Raw genomic sequence first — 22,802 nt, 5'->3', positions numbered from 1 at the left:
ATAGTAGAACACAGATTGAATAACGGCACGCAATGCCAAACTATGGCAAGCATAGCGAGCAGAGTACTGCTTGTATTAAAAAGAAAATGTACTGTAGAGACAAAGCAATAATTTTGCCATTTTACAGATCACTGGTTCGGCCTCATCTGGTATATGCGGTTCAGTTTTGGTCACCAGTCCACAGAAAGGATGTCCTTGAGCTAGAGAGAGTCCAGAGAAGGGCAACAAAACTAATTAAGGGGCTGGAGGACCAAAGCTATGAGACAAGGTTGCTAACTTTAAACTTGTGCACGCTGGAAGTGAGGCGATTAAGAGGGGACATGATTTTGATGTACACAATGTTTAGTGTTGATGGCAACATCAGCACTAAACATTTACTGTAAACTCCCTAACAAGGACTAGAGGCCACCACCTAAAATTGGTGGAGAAAAGATTTATCCACAAAGGGTGTAGGGGCTTCTTTTCAGTCAGAGCGGTTACATTTTGGAACTCTCTACCACAAGCAGTGGTTTCAGCAGACAGTATTGATTCTTTAAAAAATCAATTAGATACCTTCATAAGAGACTGTAACATACAGGGGTACAGGTACTCTTAAATACTAGACCACACATGGATCCATATACACACGCACAACTCACATACAGACACACAAAGGTTGATCTTGATGAACCTGAGTCTTTTTTTAACCTCAAATGCTATGTAACTATGACTACAGAGTATATCCTCTTTGTTATTAAGAGTAGGGGAGGAGGAGTTGTTCTGTAGACCAGCAGGGGATAACTGGGCAGAATTGAAACACTACCAAGTATTTCACTGCAGCAGAGGCAGCATTGCCAATTCACTACAGGAAGTGACAAGATCACTGGGTTTCTGGCAGGATCAATGGGCATTTTGCTGTACTTTTGCTAAATGTTGAAAGAGAGAAAACATGGGAAAATGTGCAGTTCCTACTTAAGTGTTTTTCTATACAATGAGTGTCTGTAAAGTTCAGCCTTAGCCTCTTGCTTTGTGACTGTATGATGGAATGTTTAGAAAAATGATTGTTCGAGGACTCACCGAAACAGCCTAAGGAGAGATGGAAATTCCCTGCTAACACCTCTCCGGTGCCCCACTCAAGCGGCGGCCATATTGAGTGGGGCACCGGAGATAAATAACGTGCTTGATTACTGTCATCCCACTTCATTTTATTACTTTATTGCTTTGGTGTATGTGTATCGGGCAATGCCGCGGATGCCGTTCGAGCACAACAAATTTCTTGCCCAAAACTCGTAGTTCTAAGGAAAACGGAAGTCATGCGGTCCCACAACTCGATAAGTTTGGACTACTGACAGATTCACCGCTGCCGCCCCTCTGCGCTCTGCCGCACCGAGGCCGGGCCTCGGTGGCCTTGTATGAAATCCGGGCCTGCTAACACCTCGCATGACAAGACTGAGATGGATTATTCTGAACTATAGTGGTTAAACCCCACCTCCAGGAAGTCAAAAGTTCTAAATGACATCAGTCCCTGCCTCCTACTATACAATAATCAAGCCTCTATTATCCAGTCCAGACCCCTTTATAGACCAGAGCAGGTTCTACATTTCTGCTATGGGCCTATTGTTTTGGTGATAATATTATCATTACTTAAGATAAGGGAGTAATACATCATCACATATATCACTTTTTTTCCAGAACAAACAAAACATTATTTGCCCTTCTAGTGGTTTCCCTAGAACAAACAAACAACACTTGTATATTTTTAGTGTTCTGCCAGCAGTCAGGCATTTCACCCAGCAGCAGGAGGGGAAGCGAGAGAAAAAGAGGGAGTGAGTGCAAGGGAGAGACAGAAAGTAAGCGGGACGGAGGGGGAGATAGAGGAGGAGAGAGGGAGAGAGAGAGAAAGAAAGAGGGACGGAGTGTGTGAGAGAAAAATGGAGTGAGGGCAAGGGAGAGTGAGAGTGAGAGAGAGTGAGAGAGAGAGAGAGAGATGGGAATAGAGAAAGGGAGAGAGATGGGAATAAAGAAAGGGAGAGAAAGAGAGAAAAACGAGGGAGGGCGAGAAAGAGAGAGAGATGGGAATAGAGAAAGGGAGAGAAAGAGAGAAAAATGAGGGAGGGCGAGAAAGAGAGAGAGATGGGAATAGAGAAAGAGAGAAAAATGAGGGAGGGCGAGAAAGAGAGAGAGATGGGAATAGAGAAAGGGAGAGAAAGAGAGAAAAATGAGGGAGGGCGAGAAAGAGAGTAGCTGGTGGGCGGAGCCTCGGGCCGCCCCGTCGTGATTGGACGGCGGCGGACCATAGTGTGCGGCCGCCGGACACCTTACACCGGCGCCCGCAACTTCCCCACAAGGTCACCGCTGCCGCCCCTCTGCGCTCTGCCGCACCGAGGCCGGGCCTCGGTGGCCTTGTATGAAATCCGGGCCTGCTAACACCTCGCATGACAAGACTGAGATGGATTATTCTGAACTATAGTGGTTAAACCCCACCTCCAGGAAGTCAAAAGTTCTAAATGACATCAGTCCCTGCCTCCTACTATACAATAATCAAGCCTCTATTATCCAGTCCAGACCCCTTTATAGACCAGAGCAGGTTCTACATTTCTGCTATGGGCCTATTGTTTTGGTGATAATATTATCATTACTTAAGATAAGGGAGTAATACATCATCACATATATCACTTTTTTTCCAGAACAAACAAAACATTATTTGCCCTTCTAGTGGTTTCCCTAGAACAAACAAACAACACTTGTATATTTTTAGTGTTCTGCCAGCAGTCAGGCATTTCACCCAGCAGCAGGAGGGGAAGCGAGAGAAAAAGAGGGAGTGAGTGCAAGGGAGAGACAGAAAGTAAGCGGGACGGAGGGGGAGATAGAGGAGGAGAGAGGGAGAGAGAGAGAAAGAAAGAGGGACGGAGTGTGTGAGAGAAAAATGGAGTGAGGGCAAGGGAGAGTGAGAGTGAGAGAGAGTGAGAGAGAGAGAGAGAGATGGGAATAGAGAAAGGGAGAGAGATGGGAATAAAGAAAGGGAGAGAAAGAGAGAAAAACGAGGGAGGGCGAGAAAGAGAGAGAGATGGGAATAGAGAAAGGGAGAGAAAGAGAGAAAAATGAGGGAGGGCGAGAAAGAGAGAGAGATGGGAATAGAGAAAGAGAGAAAAATGAGGGAGGGCGAGAAAGAGAGAGAGATGGGAATAGAGAAAGGGAGAGAAAGAGAGAAAAATGAGGGAGGGCGAGAAAGAGAGAGAAAGGGAGAGAGAGATGGGAATAGAGAAAGGGAGAGAAAGAGAGAAAAATGAGGGAGGGCGAGAAAGAGAGAGAGAGGGAGAGAGAGATGGAGGAGAGGTAAAGAGAGAGGGGAGGGAGAGGAAGAGAGGAAAATAAAGGGAGAAGTAGATGGAAAGAGAGAGAGGAAGAAAAAGAGAGATGAAAAAGGAGAGGTAAAGAGAGAGGGGAGGGAGAGGAGGTGAGAGGAAGAGAGGGAGAAGGAGAGAAAAGGAGAGGGAAGGAGAAGGAGAGGGAAGGAGAAGGAGAGGGAAGGCAGAGAGAATTGGTCATTTCACATAGATAAAGGGCTGGGCACAGTTAAGCCTAATAATGAAGTCTGGCTACCGGATGAGATGTGTCCCTAGGACTGGAGGCATCTGAAGCTCTACAAAGCCTTAAGGCTTCCTTCACATAAAGCGTTTACATTCTCTTTGCGGAAGACCGTGCAGCACTCAAACGCTAAAGATCTTTCATCCGCACAGATTCTGCTAGTTTGTGGCCATTACAATTCCACAAATGTGTGGAATCCGTCAAAAAACCGTGCTTGGCCGCCGCACAAGTCTGAAAAATGCATTAAAGTGCATTGTTTCTATGTTTAGAGTGGTGAACGTGCGTATGTGTGAATGGAGCCTCAAGCTTGGATCTACATCTTCTATGGTCACATAGTCACTTCACAGTTTTGTTTTGCATTGGTAACAGTTACTGTGGTTTTCTTTCCTCTTGTTCTTCTCTTGTTTACACATGAGGAGGAACACAGCAACTTACACTACACTGCTAGCTAGCCAGACAGCGGCACCCACTGGGCGAATTTCACTGTGTGAAATTCGCAGTGTTTATTTTTGCTAATATCAGTACATTTTACCAATACCAATAATCAAAAAATATCTGCCCTTATTATCAATAGATCTGATAATCGTTCAATCCCCAATCTAACGTAGCAGCAAGAGTGACAACATAGAAGTGCTTTTACTGCAGAATGGAGAGCATTGTCACCCAATTAAAGGAAGTGCTTATTCAATTGTTCTACTAGAAGGATCAAGAGGTGCACAAAATGTTCCAGGGGGTACTTAGAATAAACAGAGAGTCCAGGTTTACTGGTATGGGAGATCTGCATCATACTGTACATGTGATTAGGGGTACGTCTGAACTCCAGGAGCCCAGCGAGTCCTCTCCCACAGGGCCCTGTGGGGGTGAGGTCTAGTCCATGGTTCCCAGGGGGGGACAGATCTCAGGTATGGGAGCACGTGTCTGGGTGCGGGGGGGTAGAGGGGTCCCACGTTGTGGGCATTCCCCAGTGTCCCCGCTGCCTAATGAGATCACGTATCGGGGTGAGGTCGGTATGGCAGGTGACAAGGAGGTCTGTGACTGGGCGTCAGCTGGTGTTCCGTTCCTTGGAGAGGATGTCACCCGGCGGTCGGGTATAGGCCCCACGTTATCGGGGAGGGTCAAGCTGGAGAGGGTACCTGATGTCGGCGTCTCTCTCCCCATCCGGCATACACTGGAGTGTGGGAGATGCGGTGGATCCGCTGCCTCCGGTTGCCGTAAGGCCAGGGATGTGTCCGGACCCCGTGGCCGCGTAGGCTGGCAGGGAAATCAAGTTTGATCGCTAGTTAGGACCGGAGCTTCCTCAACGTGCTCCTCACTGCTCCATAGCTTGGCCACGCCCCCCCCATACATGTGATTTTATATTGTTGTCGTCCTCCAGATAATGCTGTTTGTCTGAGATGTATGAGTTACAAAAGTGGCTGGACAGAATTACAGATCCAAATAAAGTCATTTATTGTGTGAACACCAAGCGCATTCAGTCAACACTGAACAAGTTCATCTTATAATCTCTTTGTGCTGTCAGGCCTGTAGGTGGATGTCATGCTGCCCTAAGCACACTTGAATGATGACACACTTTTGACAAGCTCCATCGCTTGTGCTAATTCTGGCATATGCTGGTGGAAGCTGCATGGGGTCATCTTTAAATTTAAAGCTACTATGTACCTGTACAGATCAGCAAATGAGATAGGAAAGATGGTTTCATGTTTTCTGAGCTATAGCGAGTCTTCTGATTCCTCCTAACATCCCCTGCACATTCAAGTCAACACATTAATGCTGATGCTACCAAGTATTGATCTAGCCTTTATTTTTATGTTACAAAGCTTTTTTGGATTAACCTCCCTGGCATTATTACTTGGGCTTAGAATTCTATGTAAATCCTATGTAAAACCTTTTCTCACCAAGTGTTCCTTGGGGGTAACCATTTTAACATTGAATTGCTGGACTGAGTAATGCTGAGGGTTACAACCAGGCATTCAGTATGGTGAGCAGAGGTAGGATCAGCCAACATCCCTTTATCGATCCTCCTACTTTGTCGTAAACCCAGAAGCGCTCTGCTCTGAGCTCCCTAGGGTTCACAGAAGACAGATGCCAAAAATGAAAACAAATCAAGTATTGGCAGTACTCAAATGCTCTGAAGCTGTGTAGGGGAAACATTAGGGGTGTAGTAGACGCCTGATGTCTTCTAAAGGCAACCTGTTATCTGCACTAGGCTATCACATAGGGGCTTGTCAGCCTATGTATGATGGTAAAACTGTTACAGTTAATACAAAAATATCTTGTCTTGAATTGTATTGTGATTGTAATGTCTTCCTTATATTGTAAAGCGATGCGCAAACTGTTAGCGCTATATAAATCCTGTATTATAATAATAATAATAATAATAAATAAAAATAATTGAAAAAGTTTAATAAAATACATAAAAACAAAATAAATAAATAAAAGCACACACACTCCTGCCCCATGCACATACATAAACATGTATACCCCATTAGATATATTAGGTATCAGCCACAGAAATAATTGTAGAGTCATTATTGATGGTTAACTCTTACCTGGTGAGCTGAAAAGGTTTTCAGTGCTGCCTGTGTACAATTTTCATAATATCATAATTACGTTGTAAAAAAATATATATGAAAAATATGTAACTACCATCTTTTTATTCTATAGGTTCTGTTTCCGAAAATATATAATGTTTGTGGGTTTTAAGTAATTTTCAGGTCTAAATTGTGCATTTATGACAGATGTATAAACCAAGGGAAAAGGTTTAATTTCTCTAATTCTTTCTTATAGATTCCATATCATCTGCTTGACTTTGGGGTCTTGATATCACCTTGTTACACCTTCTTTGGATCATCAGATGTTCTTTCTTGGTTAAAATATGATCAAGAACCTCTACTACCATCCAGCATTAACATATAAACGTGGTTGGCTCAAGAAGATGATCCATCATCCCTCCTGGTAATCCTGGACACGTAAAAAGGAAAAAAAAATGAAGTGTTTTTGGCTTCAACTGCTTTTAGGAATATTTCTCATATCACTTGTGACTGGACGTGGGTATAGAAACTGCATTCAAAGATTTGAGAGTAATGATACTTTCATTTGTGTAAATCGTTTTAACTTGACCATAAGGAGACTGGTGTTTGATCTACCCCCCTATACACAGGATCTCACTATATCATATAACACCATCAACGAGCTGCCTCGTGATAGTTTTCGAAATCTAACCCGCCTAAAGTATCTCCAATTAGATAATAACAAGTTAAGCATCCTCAAACCCGGAGCTTTCAGTAACTTGACTGTTTTGAATTACTTGAACTTGTCCTATAACAACATAAACAGTCTGTCCAGGGGGGTCTTTGAAGGACTTGAACATTTAGCAAACCTCTATCTTCAGCAGAACTCAATTGCATTCTTAGACCTTGATGTCTTTGTCCCACTCTTTAGTTTAAAAAGTCTCAACCTGTCAGAAAACCAATTGTCCAATTTCTCAGAAGTCGTTGACTCCATTCAACCATTGCAGGAACTAAAGATTCTTATGCTGTGCAGTAATAACATCAGATTCTTAAATCATATTAAAAGACTTCCCAGCAATTTATCCACAATTTTCCTTTGCAAAAACAAATTACAGGATTTGGAATGCCACCATGAATTATTTCAAAACACCTCTTATCTTGACCTCTCATACAATAACATAAGCACATCCTCCATGCAAAATATAAACCTGAGTAAGGTTAATTTTCTATCAGTGGCATATAATCATTACTTTGATGTACTGAAATATTTGGACAATTCCACCATAAAGCCTGAGAACATTGATTATTCTGGATTAAATTTAAGCAATCCCACTAAATTAAGCCAAGTATGCCAACATTTAAGAGGCAGAAACATTTCTAGCTTAAACTTGCTTGGAAACCAAATTCAGTACTTGTCGGAAAATATTCTCGAAAGCTGCAGCCTGAGTAAAACCGTGGATTTATCAAGGAATAGACTTAAAAACATGATTTGTTTGAAGTTCCTGGAACCTCTTAGACTGGAATCATTAATTGTGGAACATAATCTCCTGAAGCAACTCATAAATTGCTCGGGCGCTCCTAAGTTTCCAAATCTCAAGTCAATCTCATTTAGATATAACAGAATATGGTCAGTAGATGCCAACGCATTTGCCTTTTCTCCTAATCTAGAAGAACTGAAATTAAATATCAATAATATACTTTTTTTGACTAGTAATACATTTTGGGGCTTAACAAAGCTTAAGTCACTGCGCTTGGATAATAACTTAATAACTGATCTATACCAAAGCACATTTAGAAGTTTAAAAGAGCTTACAAGTCTCAATCTCCGTAATAATCGAGTGTCAGTTATTTTTAAGGACGTGTTCTATTATCTAACTAACCTAACTATCTTGGATCTTGGCGGTAACAAGATCACGCAGGTTAAAATCGGAGCATTTAATGGTCTCAAAAGCCTTTCCAAATTATACCTTGACAGAAACCAGATTAAAACAATTACAGAAGAGACATTTAGGGATGTAGCGGTAACATTACAAGTTCTCGATCTGATGGCCAATCAACTGCGTTTTGAATCATCAAGACAGAATTCCTCTCCCTTTTCAGAACTTCATAATGTTTATGATCTGAAACTTCAGGCTCAGCAACCATTTGGTCTAACTGTCGTCCCCAGAAATTTCTTTAGAGGATTGACCTCCCTTCAAGCTCTTTATTTGTCACAAAATCGGCTTACACATTTAAGTCCTGATACATTTCATGGACTCAACCAGTTGAGGTACCTCAATTTGGGAGATGATTGCAATGGCATCCAAAATCTCCCACCAGGAATTTTTAGTAACCTAACCAATTTACAGGTTTTGGACCTTGAAAACATGTGCCTACAGACATTGGACTCGGAAGTCTTTTTAAACCTTACTGGTCTCAGAAGACTCCAGTTGGCCAAGAATGCTTTAAGGACAATACATATTGACCTATTACAAAACTTGACCAACTTGCAGTATCTTGATTTATGGAAGTGCCCACTGACATGCACCTGTGATAATGCAGAGCTACAAAACTGGCTGATAAAGTCTTCACCACAGATTGTGAATGTCTATAATTTGACATGTGCCAATGATCCAAATTCTTATTTTCATAATTTTGACACCCGAGTCTGTGATGTTATTCTCAAACTAAGACTGTTTTGCTGTAGCTTTGTTTTAGTGTTACTCATCATGATCATACCAATTGTCTACAACAAGTCTTACTGGCGCATCCGATACAACTACTTCCTTTTCCTTTCTTGGCTGCACGAGCGATGGAATTCAGACAAAGATCTTTATAAGTATGATGCTTTTGTTTCCTACAATGCCAAGGATGAAGAATGGGTGTATCAGTACATGTTGCCTATGCTAGAAAATAATAGTTCATCCAACGGACTTCGTCTTTGTCTTCACCATCGAGACTTTCAGTTGGGCAGGTACATCATAGACAACATCGTGGAGAGTATTCACAGTAGTCGAAAAACTCTCTGTGTGGTGAGCAGGAGCTACCTTAAAAGTGAATGGTGCTCTTTGGAGATGCAGCTGGCTAGTTATAAACTGTTTGATGAAATGAGGGATGTTCTTGTCCTGATATGTTTGGAGAACATTCCGGACAGGGAGCTCTCTACCTACCACAGAATGAGGAAAGTGATGCTGAAAAAGACATACATTCAATGGCCTAAAGAGCCTGAGGCACAAAAACTTTTTTGGGCTAAACTTATTAAAGCACTAAAGGGCTCCACTACAGAGGATGTTGAAGATTCTTTGTTAAGTACTGATGAACAAACAACTCTTATATCAAGATGATTTTATGGAGAATGCAAGTGTGAATACCCTTTAACACTTAAGCTCAGATCGTACATGCTTTGTTTTACTTAAATCAGGAACCCAAAGAACTCTACATTTGCCATAAAGAGGAATTTTATTCTTTGGACAGAAGCTTTGAAATATGTCTAAATATGCCATGCTTAGCTGATTTTCCATAATAAATTTTGAGCACCCATCTGCCAAGCAGGTTACTGGTATTAAGCAGCACTTAACAAACAATTGGTAATTATTAATAAACCAGTGAATGGAAAGGTGTGTAGAGGTATGATTGTTTAACATCAATAATATATTATGAAATTGTTTGCTTAGGAAAAATAAAATCTTCATGTTAGGACTAAAGCTGGCCATACACCTATAGATTATCTGCAGATTTTCTATGGTCAGATGGAAAAAGTGCAACAGATTCCTCCATCTATGCTAAACTGTGTGGATGGAGGAATCTCCCACTGGGCCAAGCTTCAATATCTTGCTAGTCGGCCCCGCTGGCTCTCAATATATCTGAACAATCTGATTGGATGCAGGCATTGTTCAGGGATTTTGAGAGCCAGCAGGGCCGACTAGCAAGATACTGAAGCTTGGCCCAGTGGGAGATTCCTCCATCCACACAGTTTAGCATAGATGGAGGAATCTGTTGCACTTTTTTCATCTGACCATAGAAAATCTGCAGATAATCTATAGGTGTATGGCCAGCTTAAGAGAGTGGGCAGAGCCTTGAACTATATAACACGTCTTCTGCATTTTCTCATGTTTAGATCCAGGGCCATTTAAAAAATAAAGATGCTGCCATCTATGGGAATTAGTGAGTGGGGCAGCGTTGTTACTTTAAAAATGTTTTGGGATGTGAGATTTATTTTAAATGTAGACTGTTACCATGCTTACAAGTAAGGAGCACATAGGAATGACCGTAGTCTAGTGGTGCTCCTTCATTATCCAAAAAGTAACTTGGGGGTGGGTTCTTGACCAAGGTGTATTTTCTAAAAGTAGAGAGAAGTGAGGTCATCAACTTGGCCACGCTGTCTGGCAACTATTGGATTTAGTGAGTTGGGCACTCAGGTGCACAATATGAATGCTGAGATGAACATTAGAAGCCACCCTAAAGATAACATGTCATGCAATAGAAACAAAGTAAGATGTGTGATCTGGCCTAACTGTGCCCTGTATTAGCTTTAAAACTGAGCCTTCTATTCTTTGGTGTCCTTTAGATTTTAGGCCAAGGCTGTATATGGAGACTTGGCTTCTACCTGAGATTAAAGCATTTCTAAACCCAAAAACAAAAATGTAATATTTTGCAGATTATCAGTCCTTAGACATGTCCATTTTTTTCATTTTGAATAAAATATGTAATAGCTAAAACCCATCTTTTTTTTTGTTTTACCATCTGTGTAATGTTCAATAGATATACAGTATACGGTACTGGTTGCCAGGAGCTGGGCAGGACGCCTGCCAGAGTATCCTAGGTTGTTAAGTGCTAGGCGGGGAGTTGTGTATGGCTTTTAGCAACCTGAGAAGCTCTGGCCAGAAAGGGGGCAGCAGACACACTGCTAACATTGTGCATTAGAGCAGCCATGCTTATCTGCCTGCCACCTCCCCCATGTGCCAAAGAGATGCCACCTGAGGGAACATCATAGGGACGGCCCTGAGCTGCACTTTTAAGGATAATTTTCCCAAAAACTGGCATAGGCCCTTCTCTTACCTCATGTTGTAACACACCATTGCTCTACTCTTCCTGGGTGCCCATCTAGCATCTCTACCCCCCATTTATACCCAGCAAGGAGACAGAAAGGCCAACCCAGGCTAACCGGAGACAAGATGTATCCCCTACAAGAGTGCCTGAATGCAGGGCCGGATTCACTCTCTCTGCTGCCCGAATGCCAGGTTCCTCATTGGGCCCCCCTGTATGCAGGCTGCATACAAGTGATCTCTGCAACATCACCGAGATCACTTGTACAAAACAAGTGGAGGCTTCCCCTCTGTACATTTAGCTCTGCTTGCCCAAAGCAGGGCTACATGTAGAAAACAACTACCCATCCAGCGCCCGGAATTGCGTGTCCTGGGCATCGGGAGATAGGAATTCCACACCTCTGCTGCCCCTCTACTCCCTGCTGCCCCAAGACCGGGCCTCGGTTGGCCTTGTGGGAAACCGGCCCTGTCTGAATGACTGGCCTAACAGAGTTACAAATTCCACGGCTGTTAAGACAGCGTGCATGATTTTCAATGGTGTATTTAGCAATTTGACTGAAGTTCAGGCAGCTTGCTTATTTCTATCTTGACAGGTTACATTTAATTGAAAACCTTTTATATTGAAGTGCAGTGACAAATATGACAATAGAAAACTACAATCATTACACAGATCATCTGGAAATGAAGTCTATTCCGTCTGCTTACACCCTCAGATATTTCCTAATTTGCTTAATGAGAAAGTCGTGTCTGTACCCAGGGCTCTTGCTGTCTACATTTGCATATTAAGGAACGGCGGACTCTGGGGAGTTTTGCTTGCGCTTCATTTGCCTGTAGATAAACAGCACTGCATCATGGCAGACACGTGGCCTGGTGTTAACCCTCCAGGTAATTTCCTATTATGAGTAAACATTAAATAATAATGCGTTTTTACACAGCTCCTGATGTGGAAATCCCTGCTGTTGTTTCTCAGTAGTGCAATGTAATCTTCTAATGAGTCAGTAATGAAAGCAGCACCTACTGTGTTCTACGTAGAGGATCAGTGAAGGGTATTTATCACGTCCTCAGGAGATAAAAATAAAGCTAGCTTTGGTTAAATAAACAAAACAAAACAAAAAGTTTGTTATATACACACAAGATACTGGCTGCCCATAGACATAAGAACAGGGGTGGTCAACCTATTTGATGTAAAGGGCATCAGGTGCAACCCCTGGCATGACCTTCTTATATTCAGTGAATTTAATGCTACCGAAAGCTGTCGGAGACTACAGACATGCAACAGGAGATGATTAGAGCAGGGGCGTCCCGAGGCCTGGTGTCACCCGGTCTCCAGATCGGGTAACACCCCGCCGTGCCATCATCGCGCAGGTGCGGCCACCTGATTGACACCTGATGGTGGCCATCTTGGTGATGGACGCCGGCAGAGAGAGGAGGGGACGTTCACCCGGCGGGATGAGGTATGCTGCCGGGTCCCCTCCTCTCTCCTGACACTGTCGGGCTCTCATTCCATGACCGAGTGCCTGACTTTTTAGAGGGCGTGACACCCCTGCAAAGGTGTCACCCCTGCAAAGCTGTCACCCGGTGCGGGCCACACCCTCCCTTGTGACGCCACTGGATTAGAGGCTGTAGACATGCTACCAGAGATAGTCAGAAACTGTAGGAATACAACAGGAGATGATCAGAGAGACTAAAGACATGCTAAAAGAGATAGTCAGAAACTGCAGGCATGCTACAAGAGATCAGGGGTTGCAACTAACGAATATTTTCATAATCAATTAGTTCGCCGATTATTTTTCCATTAATCAGAAAAAAAATACTTAATATATAACAAAATACGCAGCAATACCTGACATGTGTTGCGCAACTGTCATTTTCTATGTAAGTGCACTCGACTTGTGTTTCCGTTAATACGTGCGTTTGCAAGGTTGAGGGACTTTCAGTTTTTTGGAGGGGAATTTTTAATTTTTTAATTTTATTTAATTTAATTTTTTTTACCTCATTGCTATCAGCGATTTTTAACATCACTTAAAGGGTAACAATAAAAATAAAATATTCCTTTAAATATCATGCCTGGGGGATCCCCTTAAACTACCTGTAAAGTGGGAAATCTGTACGATGTATAGAACCTGCTGCAGCAAAACTGACATTTCTAAAGAACAAATTGTCATTTTTTTTATTTTTTTTAAGCGTAAAGTAGTCACCGCTCCAAGCACGCTCCCGTGATGGACTACAATCTCAATACACATTGGTAAACTAAAAATGAGATTGTAGTCCATCACGGGAGTGAGCTTGGAGCGGTGACTACTTTACAACACACACAGGAACCATGGGGAACAAAAGTTGCCCCCCTCCAGAAGGAAGGACAGTGTCATCACCAATTCAGAGATGGTTTAAGAACCTACAGCACTGTGATACACAAATAAGATACATTTTTGGTAATACCGTGTTTCCCCGCAAATAAGACCTACCCCGAAAATAAGACCTAGTTTGGCGGTAGCATGTACTATAACCTCGCTGTCCACTGTGTGATGTCCCCACTGCTGCACCGCTGATACCGATGTCCCTGATAGCAAAGGAAGCTGTAGAAAGCAAGGCTGCGGCAGCGGAGGGAGCAGAGCTGCATTAGCAGCTACTTCGTCTATAGCGCCGGTTACCTTGACAGGTAGCGTGATACCAGATGCACTCCGCCTGTGAAACAAAGGAATCTGCTTTACAGATTGCCCCTTTTTTGGGGCAAAAAAAATATAAGACAGTGTCTTATTTTCGGGGAAACAAGGTAGTTGGGGTGCTTGAATGTATCATCAAGATTTAACTCACGATTTTAGTGTCACTACAGGTGAAACTCGAATAATTAGAATATCGTGCAAAGTTCATTTATTTCACTAATGCAACTTAAAAGGTGAAACTAATATATGAGATAGACTCATTACATGCAAAGCAAGATAGTTCAAGCCGTGATTTGTCATAATTGTGATGATTATGGCTTACAGCTCATGAAAACCCCAAGAACCCCAAATCCACAACCTCAAAAAAGTAGATTATTACATGCAATCAATAAAACAAGGATTGTACATAGAACAATATCGGACCTCTGAAAAGTACAAGCATGCATATGTACTCAGTACTTGGTTTGGGCCCCTTTTGCAGCACATACTGTAATTACTTTTGCACGATATTCTAATTATTCGAGTTTCACCTGTATAAGATGAGGTCAACATAGTTTGTACTATAGTAAAAAAAAAAAATATTAAATAAATGAATAGCAGCCAAGTATTAACCAAACTTTGGTAGAACAATTCAGAACCTTCATCAATTTTTTATTGATTCCTGTGTCTCAAATGGGGGAATAAAGCTAGGTATACATAGATAGAATTTGTTCAAAAACTTAATTCGATTTTCTGATCATTAATGGGTTAAAATCAATGATCGGTGAAGCTGTAGCTTGCGGTATACTGAGACGCCGCTGTATACCGCGAGCTGCTGCTCGAGGTATACTGAGACGCCGCAGCTGAAGCGGATCCCAAAAATTGTGCCGGGATCCGCCCAGCTGCGTGACTGACAGCTGGCTCTGCCTATCTAGAGGCAGAGCCAGCTGTACCCGCCCCCTCCCCCGTCCGTTCTGCCAGTCAGCGCTGGCGGATCGGAGCGGGGAGGGGGGAATCCAGCCCCTCCCCTGTCACGGCAGAGAGCCGTGACAGGATCGAGAGGTGAGCGAACGCCGGTATGTGTTCGCTCACCTCCCGATCTACTGAGCCGACCTGTGACAGTCTCATTGTCACAGGTCGGCTAGAACTATGAGGTGAGTGAAAAGCACTCACCTCATAGTTCTCCTTTAATTTCTAAAATCAAATGTTAAAATTAAACGTAATTTGGAATGACATTCATCAAGTCTGTGACAGCATTATCAAATGTTCTAACAAGATTTTCCTTACATAGATGAAATTCAACTTTTGAATACCCAGCTTATGTTTTGCCCAAATTTGGGCCTTAATGATTTACGAAAGTTTGTTCTCAATGGATAAAACATTTACCTGGGTATTTTTTTTTTTTACTTCCTGAACACAGAGCCATCCTTGGGCATCAGCTTAGGTGGATTTATCCCTTCCTTCCACCTAGTCACAACCAATTAAAAAAATCAATAACAGACCTAAACCTAAACTTCACGCTTGACGAAGTGAAGATGTACAATGATTCTGCGCTGGGTTATAAAATAAATTATTCTAAATGTACGTGCTAGCGTGAAAATATGGAGGCTGCAGCAAAAAATGACCCTTAGGTCAACACACAGAAATTCAAATATGCAGCGCCAACATCGATTAACAAATGTGTCAATTTTGGCATAAACTGTGATCAATATGTGAACAATGTGTACATAAATGAGAATAAATACCTCCAATAAATATATATGCCAAAGAATAAAACAATCGAAAACACACAATAAATATTAAATTGTTCTTTTTCCCTTTTCATAAAAAACCGTTGTCCTGGACAATCAATCCCACAGGATTTCTGAAAAGGTTAAATGCTAGTGAAAGAACCACCGTGTAACGAAAAGTGTTTATCTTGTAAGGTGATGTCAAAAGAAAAAAGATTCCGTGAACTTTTGCTGGGGATATAGGTCAGATGCCGTATATATCCCCTCAAAGGGTGCACTCACCGTGTAGCCGTGGCTGTGGTAAGCAGCCGGAAGTGCTCAAATGGAAGCTCTCAGAGCCGCAGTATTCTCCCCACGTCTCTGCAAGGTCTCCTGTCGGCGGATGATGTATCTCCACGTTCATGAAAAAAAGGAGCCTTTCATTGCATAGTATTTTCAAAAAACGGGGCTTTATTTTAAAAACAAGTAAAAAGAAAACCCACGAACATTCAAATTGTTCGGCTTTTAAAAACAATCCACAAAATCCTGTATCGGTATGACGTATGATTAGGCCCGCCCCTACGCGTTTCGTCGTCTTGACGTCTTCAGGGGGTTGTGCAGGTCTAACTCGTCATACCACAATCCTCTACTTATATCATACAATCAATTAATCATTCAATTGCCGCCCTATGTCTCACTGACAATCGATGCAGCATATAAGGAATATATGACAAAATAACATACCAATACATATCCATTAAATGTTCATACTGATGTGCAATTATAAAATTATTAAAATCATCGTACTAATACATTTTAAAACCATCTTTCTATATATATATAAACCTTGATAGCACAAGGTTCATATATGATAAATTAATATCCCTGCTATACCTCAATATAATCTACCCAATTTATAGCCAATGAGGCTCAATTGGAACCGCAATATGAGGAAGAATTAGGTTCATTTAACATTCAATATAAAATATACAGGTGAAACTCGAATAATTAGAATATCGTGCAAAAGTAATTACAGTATGTGCTGCAAGAGGGGCCCAAACCAAGTACTGAGTACATATGCATGCTTGTACTTTTCAGAGGTCCGATATTGTTCTATGTACAATCCTTGTTTTCTTGATTGCATGTAATAATCTACTTTTTTGAGGTTGTGGATTTGGGGTTCTTGGGGTTTTCATGAGCTGTAAGCCATAATCATCACAATTATGACAAATCACGGCTTGAACTATCTTGCTTTGCATGTAATGAGTCTATCTCATATATTAGTTTCACCTTTTAAGTTGCATTAGTGAAATAAATGAACTTTGCACGATATTCTAATTATTCGAGTTTCACCTGTATATACTGATCCAATGGTTGAGGAAAACTTTAGTTCATTTAGCATACAATATAAATACATATACTGATCCAATGGTTGAATCCTAGACAGTAGGGATGCACAGATACTTTTTGAGTACCAGTGCAGATACTTGGCATTTTCATGAGAACTACCAGGGTTGCAGAGGTTGCAGCTGGGGCCTGGCTCTGGCGCTCCACCACTGTCCTGAAATCATTAGTCTGTATTGTTTTAGAAAAACTGTCACATGACAATAAACAAAAATGTATCAGTACTCGTACTTGTAAGTACTCGGCAAGTACCAGTACTCGTACTTGCAAAACTGGTATCTGTGCATCACTTTATTTATATTTATAAAAACAAAATCGTACATTAAAACAGAGATGTACAAATCCCAGGAGCTCCATGTGCTCCTTACAAATGACAGCTGCCTCCTAACTTTTGCATTTCTCTCTAGTCTAGTCTTGGAGCTCAAAAGTATCTGTACATGTACTCGTACCGAGTACTGTACTTGGTATCTGTGCAACCCTACTAGACAGAAGCAACGAATATTGGATTTTGATGTAATAACTGTATCTAACATGCATTCTAACCTAAATTAATGGGAACCTATATTTATTTTTGGACATATATCAGTTTTGGCTGATATTCTATCCAAAGGAATAGGATGACAGGTTGCGATCATATAAATGACCATTCTGTGTCATTAATTTACCTATAGGGGAAGTAGCATTATTTTCAACAATATGAATCCTGTATCGGGTATACCTAATTGGTCTATTTAGTAAACCCAATATTAATCTAGACCAACATATAGACCCTGTGATATTAGGAAGAAGGATGATAACGGTTATAAATTTTATCTATCTTTTGATTACCTGATCTACGGAAGGGTTATATTAATCAAGATGGAAGATATTATATTACATGGTGTGTGTGTATTTCTTTACCGTCAAAACACTTTGGATAATTATAATCTGACAGGACAATGGTAAGCTATGGTTCTTTTCTTTTAACACTGTATCACCGCTGTGTATCTCTGATTTATAAGTTTGTATCTTATTATTTCAGATACCAGAGAAAATATATTAATATTTTGTCATTCGTCCAGGTTTCACTATCTCAAGTGTGTATCCTTTGTTGGGAGGAGGTCCAATTTGGCTTCAATGGCAAATCCTAGCAATACTAACCAAATCAAATAATTAACCCCATTAAGTGTAACCAAATAATAATACCTTCTTTGTCCTAGGCTATTTTATTTGTTACTTAAGAAGCAATTTAAATCAAACTCGATGTTAAGTCCTTTAGGTGTCAGAGTGTCCAATAAGTAGATCCACTTGGATTCGTTTTGGGAGATCTTACGGGTTAAATTTGTACCCCTCCAGTGTCTTTCCACTCGATCTATCCCTATTACCTCGAGAAGCTTCGGATCTTTATTGTGAAAGATTCTAAAATGGCGTGAGAGGCTGTGTTTATTGAATCCCTTTTTTATGTTGTTTACATGTTCCTCTAGCCTTTTTTTAAGCATCCTCGTCGTTCTACCTACGTATTGCAGCCCACAAGGGCACCTTAATAGGTAGGTAACGTGTTTACTGTTGCAAGAAATTAATTTTTTTATTTTATATTCTCTATTGGTTACATTTGACTTAAATGAATCAATCTTTTTTCTATCTGAGATCGTTCTGCAACAGACACAATTACGGCAGGGATAGAAACCTATTCCATTAAATAAGGACATTTTTGGTTTCGGTGGATCAAGGACATTGAAAGCGACTTTGGTTTTACGATCTTTGGTTTGCTTGGTTAAAATCGGTCCCAAGGTCTTATCCTTTTTTAGAATGTACCAATGTTTTCTAAAAATTTGTTCAAGTTGCTTGTATTGGACTGAGTAGTCCGTAACGAATGTGACTTCGGGGGTATTATTGTGTCTAGGTGGAGGTTTTAATAATTCACTCCTTTCTTTCCTCAGATTAGTTTCCTGAATCATTTTCAATCTATCCTCCTTATAACCCTTCTCTTTAAACTTCTCTGTTAATAAATCTGACTGTTTTATGAAGTCTGCATCATTGGAGCAGTTTCTCCTGATCCTGGTGTATTGTCCTTTGGGGATTCCTCTAATCCAGACTGGATGGTGGCAACTGGATACCGGAATGTATCCATTCCTGTCCGTAGGTTTGAAGAATGTACTCGTTTCCAATCTATTTCCACTTATTTTAATGTCCAGATCTAAAAACTGGATGTTTTGGTCACTCATATTGCTAGTGAAAACAAGATTATATTTATTAACATTTAGTTCCTCAATGAATAGCTGTAGGGAGTGGGTATTCCCCTCCCATATTAGTATGATATCATCAATAAATCTTCTCCAAAGTTTGATGTTCTGGATTTTTTTGTTGAAGATCGTTTCTTCCTCCCATTTAGTCATGTACAGGTTAACAAGACTAAGTGCAACTCCTTTCTTCTGGAGATAGTATTGGTTCTTGTACCAGAAGAAATTTTTTAACATTGCAAATTGTAGACATTCAAAAATAAACTCCCGTTGTTCCGTTTTATATTTTGCATAGCTTTTAAGAGCCCATTTCGTGGCTTCTATGCCTCCTTGATGCGGGATTACTGTGTAAAACGAAGTCACATCAATAGTTACCAACATTGTGTTTGGTTTCACTTCTATCTCCCCCAAAATATTTAAAATGTCCTTAGTGTCTTTAAGGAAGGCTCTCGTTTGATGTACTAGCGGTTGTAGATGGAAATCTATAAATTCCCCCAATTTCGCCGTCAAGGAGTCTATCCCACTTACTATAGGCGGTCCTGGGGGGGTTTTTGTATCCTTGTGAATTTTGGGGAGAAAATAAATAATAGGGGTGCGACTCACTGAGGGAATCAAATATTCTTTCTCTTTTTTCGTTAGGAGTGTTTTCTTATAGGCCCCATTGATCATTTTTTCCAATTCTCCCCTATATGTAAGAGTGGGGTTTTTATTGAGTTTTTCATAGGTATGGGGTGTATTCAAAATATTGATCATCTCACCCTCATAGTATTCTTTATCCATTAGGACCACTCCTCCCCCTTTGTCTGCAGGCCTTATTATCAGATTCTTTCTTTCTTCCAGTTCCTGTAAGCTCTTGTTAATGAATAATTTATTCTGGACATTCCTGTATTTTAATGATTTTATATCTTCCTCTACTAGATTTTTGAACACCTCTATGAAATGGTTGCCCGCTGGTTTAGGATTGAATACTGACTGGTTCTTCAGTGAAGTTTGTACATAGTTACTAATTATCTGGGGTTTGTGGAAGCGTCCGGCACCGAGGAGTAGTATTTTTTAATATTTAGTTTTCTAATATATTTCTGGATATCGATGTAGGTCTGAAATTTGTTTAGGTTAGCTATCGGGGCAAATTTAAGTCCTAGGTTAAGGACTTGTTCCTCCACTTTCGATAATGTAACCGAACTTAAACTAAAGATTCCTTTATTTAGATTTTCCTCCCTCTTCTTGGATTGAATCTTTCTGCCCCCCTACATCCTCTCCTCCTCTGTTTGGGACTTCGTAATCTTCTCTGTGTGAGTAAGGTGTTCTCCACGTATCTCCCCTTCCTCTTTGTATCCAGCTTCCTCTCCTTCCTTGGGCTCTGTAATTCCCATAATCCCCCCGACGACCCCTCATATTTCTTTCATTGGGGGCTTCCCAAAACTGGGATGTGTCTTCCACCTGTTGTCTCATTGGTCCCAAGTGTGGGATAGCACCAAGTCATGCTCTAAAAACGCTTTGACTTTGGAGGCCAACTACAAGGTGCTCCTTCGGTGGTACAGAACGCCTGCTCAGTTGGCTCATTTTGTGCCAACTTATGACGGTCTCTGCACCAGGGGCTGCCGTGATAGCGGTACATTCTTTCATATGTGGTGGGCGTCCCCAGTAGTCGCTGCAGTCTGGCGTAAGGTCTACAAGATAATCTCTGTACTCCTGAACAGACATATTCCACCTTTACCCCAAGAAGCCCTCCTTAACGTGAGACCAATGAGCCCCAATGACTTACAATATAAATTGATGCTGCATGTTCTATCAGCAGCCAAACGTACGATCGCTAGAGCTTGGTTATCGGACTCCCTATCCATCGCAGAAGTGAAAAATAAAATGCATTGGACATTTTATAATGAATTTTTCTCTCCTATCCATCTCCTGCTTCCTTAGGCCCCCTTTTTTCTTTTTTCTCTCCTCTTTGGAAGGCTAATAGGTATGCCTGACGGACCCCTAGGGAAGTTTCCTTCTCATGTCAGCTTGATACGTGGCCAGCTGTCTGGGTCACCGATCCATAATTGTTGATTATGTCACACTGTCACGTGATACTCATGCCACTAACATGATTTTCTGTACATTATTGTAACAATGCTACATTTTTGTTTGAAACTGCCAAAAAATCAATAAAATACTTTGAAAAGTAAAAAAAAAAAAAAAAAATTAAGATTATTTTACACACCTAAGTCCACCTTGCATGCCGTGTCCTGGCGTGGTGACCAGTAATCCAGCACTGTGTTCTGTGCTCGCAGCTCATCATGCTGCAAAGTCTTCTGGAGCCTAAAAGGACTTCATCAGGAAGTGTCCAGATCACCGAAGCAGTGATGTGGACACCCAAAGATGGACCATTTTCTGTAGTGAAGAACATGGAAGAGTTGGGACCCAATGCATCTTGTGATATCAGATTTAGGTACATAAAAAGGGAATGTAGCTTAGGGTTTTATAAGTACCAGAGCCCTTAGTTGGGGGAGCAAAGCAAGGGAGGGGGGGTTAATGCTTGAAGTTTAGGTTTAAAGGAGAACTATGGGATTAATCAGTATACCGCGAGCTGTGGCTCGCGGTATACTGAGACGCTGCAGTATACCACAAGCTTCTGCTCGCGGTATACTGAGACGTCGCAGCTGAAGTGGATCCCGACAATTGTGCCGGGATCCGCCCAGCTGCGTGACTGACAGCTGGCTCTGCCTATCTAAAGGCAGAGCCAGCTGCACCCGCCCCTCCCCCATCTGATCCACCAGTCAGCACTGGCGGATCGGAGCGGGGAATCCAGCCCCTCCACTGTCACGGCAGAGAGCCGTGACAGGATCGAGAGGTGAGCGAACACCGGTATGTGTTCGCTCACCTCCCGATCTACTGAGCCAACCTGTGACAGTCTCTTTGTCACAGGTCGGCTAGAACTATGAGGTGAGTGAAAAGCACTCACCTCATAGTTCTCCTTTAAGGTTATTGTAGAGCACTTTCTCCAATCTCTACTGGGCAGCATTAGTAGTTTATTGATTGTGTTTTATTAACTAAATAGCCTTAAATTACTCTTCAAGCAGCTGCAAAATGCTTTTTCTGTCATGACGTCATTATCATCAACGCTGTTACGCCGGCAGACGAATCTGCACAAACCTCATGAATGGACATTAGTCATTGCTGTGTATGGCACTGATGTTTGGCTAATGGATTTTTAGCTCGATTTAATGGTCGGATTATGTGATCGTTTTGTAGGCCTCTTTTCCATTCTTTCCTGATTATTCTTGCCTGTGGTTCTATTGAATTTATCGAAGCAGAAAACCTTTTCCAGCAACGTCAAACATGAAAGACCAGGGAGCAAAAGAGGGCATCGCACACAGGAAACCATAAAAGAGAAAAATGGTTTTGTCATTCTAATACAGTTTAGATGGAATTAAAATAAAAAGTTTCGTATGGTGGGGGCTGCACTGCTGAAAACGACACAGGTGACAAAACATGTTAGAAATAGTCATTCTTTTAAAGGTTGTGTGGCATGCTGGAAACTGAAGTCGCTCATCAGCTGAAGCTATTCACACTATAGCACGCTTTCGCACAGAACACGGTACCACATGCTTGGTGTGCTGGTGCGTTGCATTGCCATTGATTTTCATGGCACCCTAATCCACCTCCCAGTGGACATGCATTGCCGTGCCACACAACGTGCAGAAGCACAACCACGTTCATTGTGCTACGCAGTCACTACCTT

At 41.5% G+C, this 22,802-nt stretch overlaps 1 protein-coding gene across 1 annotated transcript; it reads left to right on the top strand.

Moving 5' to 3' along the window:
• Positions 1-4,576: 4,576 nt before the first annotated feature.
• Positions 4,577-9,406, top strand: LOC108785653 (toll-like receptor 13). Its single transcript, XM_018554775.1, has 2 exons — positions 4,577-4,778; positions 6,585-9,406. Exons 1-2 carry the CDS (start codon positions 4,577-4,579, stop codon positions 9,398-9,400), a joined length of 3,018 nt encoding a protein of 1,005 aa, XP_018410277.1. The 3' UTR covers positions 9,401-9,406.
• The last annotated feature ends 13,396 nt before the right edge of the window (positions 9,407-22,802 follow it).

This window comes from Nanorana parkeri, unplaced genomic scaffold (assembly GCF_000935625.1).
Source record: "Nanorana parkeri isolate BGI_ZX_2015 unplaced genomic scaffold, ASM93562v1 scaffold173, whole genome shotgun sequence".
NCBI lineage: Eukaryota > Metazoa > Chordata > Amphibia > Anura > Dicroglossidae > Nanorana > Nanorana parkeri.
The sequence above is the reverse complement of the archived record's forward strand: the minus strand, read 5'-3'. Positions and strand labels throughout refer to the sequence as shown.